Here is a 3,162-nt window from a genome sequence, read left to right as displayed (position 1 = left end):
AATAATTGAGCTCGCCATATTTAACGTTAGAGAAAGTGTAAAGTATGTTAAAGGTTTCGATTCAAGAATTATAAAGTTTGTAGAGTGTATCAAGAACCTTGGCATAAAGTTGAAGGGGAAATTGCGTCAAGATGTACCGACTAGGTGGAATTCTATATATTTGATACTTGATAGTGCTATATCTTACTGTTGAGCATTTTCTGATATTAAGGTACTTGATAGTCAGTTTAAATGTTGTCCTTCTGAAGAGGATTGGGTTAAAGTTGAAAGGATTGCTAAGTTTTTGAGGCCTTTCTATGATGTCACTACTTTTTTTTTCAGGGAGTCAATATCCTACTGCCAATGTGTATTTTCATAAAGTTTGTAAAATTCATATGATGATAAGAGAAGCGATAGATAGTGAGGATCTTAATATCAAGGAAATGGCTATAGAAATGGATAAAAAGTTCAAAAAATATTGGCAGGAAGAGTACAATCCGATTGCTACAATGGCAGTAGTCCTTGATCCTCGGTATAGGTTAAGTCTCGTGGATTTTTGCTTCTCTAAACTTGATCTATCTACTTCCAATGAAAAGGTAAAGGCTGTTGAAGATAATATGCAAAAATTATTTAAGGAGTACTTGAAACCTTCAATTTCTGATGTTGATACGGTAAGAAGTAGTAGTAGTGGATGTGATGTTGAAATGGCAGATGAAATGGAGGAGTACGATAATTTTGTAAGTCCATCTCAACCTGGTTCAAAAAAGTCACAACTAAGTTTGTACTTGGAAGAGCCTGTGTTGGTTTGCAAAGGAAATGAAAATTTAGATGTGCTTAAATTTTGGAAGGATAATAGGATTAAATATCCGGAACTCTCATTGATGGCACGTGATTTGTTAAGTATTCCTATCACCAGTGTTTCATCCGAGTCCTCTTTCAGTGTTGGAGGTCGTGTTATTGGAAAATTTCAAACCTCTATTTTACCCGATAATGCAGAAGCTAAGTTGTGTTCGCGAGATTGGCTTTTTGGTCATCAAGGTAAAATATGATCAAAATTGTTATCTTGACATTTGTTTTATACAATCTTTGTTGTAGCTTCATAATTTATGTAATCTTCTTTGTTTAGCTTCTGATGACTCTGAAGAGGGAGATGACATTGCAATAGACATGGGGAAATTTGCTGCTATACCTTCCAGCTAGCTGATGTTTTTCTCAGTTTTCTTGACAGCGGAAGAAGAATGATGCTTCCACTGCGTGTCAAGTTTGAATGTTACTATGATGTAGTAGTTTCTATTTGATCTGAGAGTATTTTATAAAATCCTACAGTAAGTTGCTGTAAATTGAAGGAAAAGTTTAGTAAATTTTCATCAGAATTTTGATTTTATTGAGGCATTAGAGAAATTTGGTTGGAGTGAGCTGAATGAAATTTATTTTCATATGATTTCTGCACTATAGGTCATTACATTTAGCTAAGAATTAGTGTTGTATGTGCATTTGAACTTCAATGTGTAATTTTTTAAATTTCAAGTATGGATAAGTATTAATTTTTTTATCGGTATGATTTATTTTAAGATGAATTCTGCACTTCCCTTTTGGTTTCCTAAGTATCTAGGTTTAGCTAAGAGTTGGTGTTGTAGGTGCATATTTTCAACTTCAATCTGTTTTTTTTTTTTTTTTTTTTTTTTTAGTTTCAAGTATGTGGAGAAGTATTACTTGATGGGTTGTTGAGATTCTTGACTAATATGACTATTATAGTTTTTATTACAAACATTTGTTTGGATGTTGTTGTTTGGTTGGTTGTTGTTGTTGGTTTTAATGAGGTTGTTGATTATGTGATAGATGACCTTTATTAAGGTTAAAAGTGAGTCATTTAGTAAATGTTATCACTGCAAAGGTTTGTATCCTTTATTAAGGTTATCACTGCAGAGAATTTTCCTTTTTGGTGATGGAAATACTTGTATCTAAGTAACTAATCTCTATATGCTTGCAGTGTTTTGGTATGCAAATTCGTTCTTTTTAGTTGTTTGACAATGTTATTCGCTTCATTTAAATACAACGTTGTTCGTCACTTCCTAATCTAGTATTATAGCATATTAATTAGTATCTGAATTGAAAATGTACTCAACTCTGCAGTGATAACATTGAAAATGCAAATAAAGGTTGGGTTGTATGAGTTTATTGATGGAGTTGATTAATTTTGAAAAAAAAAAGAATTTGAAACAGATTAATTTTAGTAGAAAGGAATCAGTTTAAAAAAAAATTGGGTCAAAATTGGGCGGGTCGTAACCCAGCCCATTTTTAGCCCATTTCAGCCCAAGTAACTTTTGGGCCAATGTTAGCCCAACCTATTTTTTACCTCAGCCCATTTTGATTAGGCTGAGTTCAGCCCAACCCGCCCTTTTGACACCCCTACTATTAATGCTAAGAATTTCTAAAATGAACCTTGACTTCTTATTCTGGTCATGTGATTTTCAAGACTATAGGAGAAAGGCTTGTGTTTTGACTTTAAGGTGCAATAATGGGTCTAGGAAAGGATCAGTATTGTTGGGGATTCTGTCTCATTCCTATCATGTGTCCTGCTTGATATTTGTTTGCAGTGTTTATACAACTTGCCATTTATGTCTTGTAACCTCTTCATACTGATATTGTTTATAGTTTGGTTAATCCCTCTTGCTTAACATAATCACCTAGTAGACTAAAATGAATCTTAAAACTGAAACCATGCTTAGGTGATCCTGTTTGTACTTGACTTGCTTGTAATGTTCAGCTACTTGGCCTTGTTTGTTTGTTTGAATCAAGTCTTGTCTAGTAAACCATCTCCTGCACCTAGGACAGCGCCATGAACCCTTTTTGTCTCAGTTTTGGAATTCTTGAAACCTGTCACTCCTCCTACCTGAAGTTTCTTTTCACTTCTGATTTGCTTGTGACCTACAGACCATTTGTCCTATCCTATATCGGTTACTTGTCTGCAATGTTAATGCTGGTTTGTCATTTGCGACTTGTATTTTGCACTTGGATTGCTTATAGACTACTTGGTTCTCTTTGCCTAATATGATCACCTAATAGACTAAGTGTAAGGGGTCTAAACTAGGACTAAGGCTGTTTTAAAAGATTGAGTGTGATACTTGCTTTTGTGATACACCTCCCCCCTTGTCATTTGCTTGTGAAATCTGAGATTGTCAT

At 34.1% G+C, this 3,162-nt stretch overlaps 1 protein-coding gene across 1 annotated transcript; it reads left to right on the top strand.

Moving 5' to 3' along the window:
• Positions 1 to 275: 275 nt before the first annotated feature.
• LOC132051147 (zinc finger BED domain-containing protein DAYSLEEPER-like) lies at positions 276 to 1,663 on the top strand. The gene is made up of 2 exons (XM_059442419.1): positions 276 to 1,017; positions 1,106 to 1,663. Exons 1-2 carry the CDS (start codon positions 297 to 299, stop codon positions 1,177 to 1,179), a joined length of 795 nt encoding a protein of 264 aa, XP_059298402.1. The 5' UTR covers positions 276 to 296; the 3' UTR covers positions 1,180 to 1,663.
• Positions 1,664 to 3,162: the final 1,499 nt, after the last annotated feature.

The sequence above is a fragment of the Lycium ferocissimum genome, chromosome 3, assembly GCF_029784015.1.
Source record: "Lycium ferocissimum isolate CSIRO_LF1 chromosome 3, AGI_CSIRO_Lferr_CH_V1, whole genome shotgun sequence".
In the NCBI taxonomy this organism is placed as follows: Eukaryota; Viridiplantae; Streptophyta; class Magnoliopsida; order Solanales; family Solanaceae; genus Lycium; species Lycium ferocissimum.
Note: the sequence above shows the minus strand (reverse complement) of the source record. Positions and strands in the feature narration are given on the sequence as shown.

Excerpts from the sequence above, each read along its gene's own strand:
- LOC132051147 (XM_059442419.1), top strand. The coding sequence starts at position 297 with ATGATGTCACTACTTTTTTTTTCAGGGAGTCAATATCCTACTGCCAAT. Across the intron at positions 1,018-1,105 it reads TTGGCTTTTTGGTCATCAAG|CTTCTGATGACTCTGAAGAG; the intron begins GTAAAATATGAT and ends TTCTTTGTTTAG.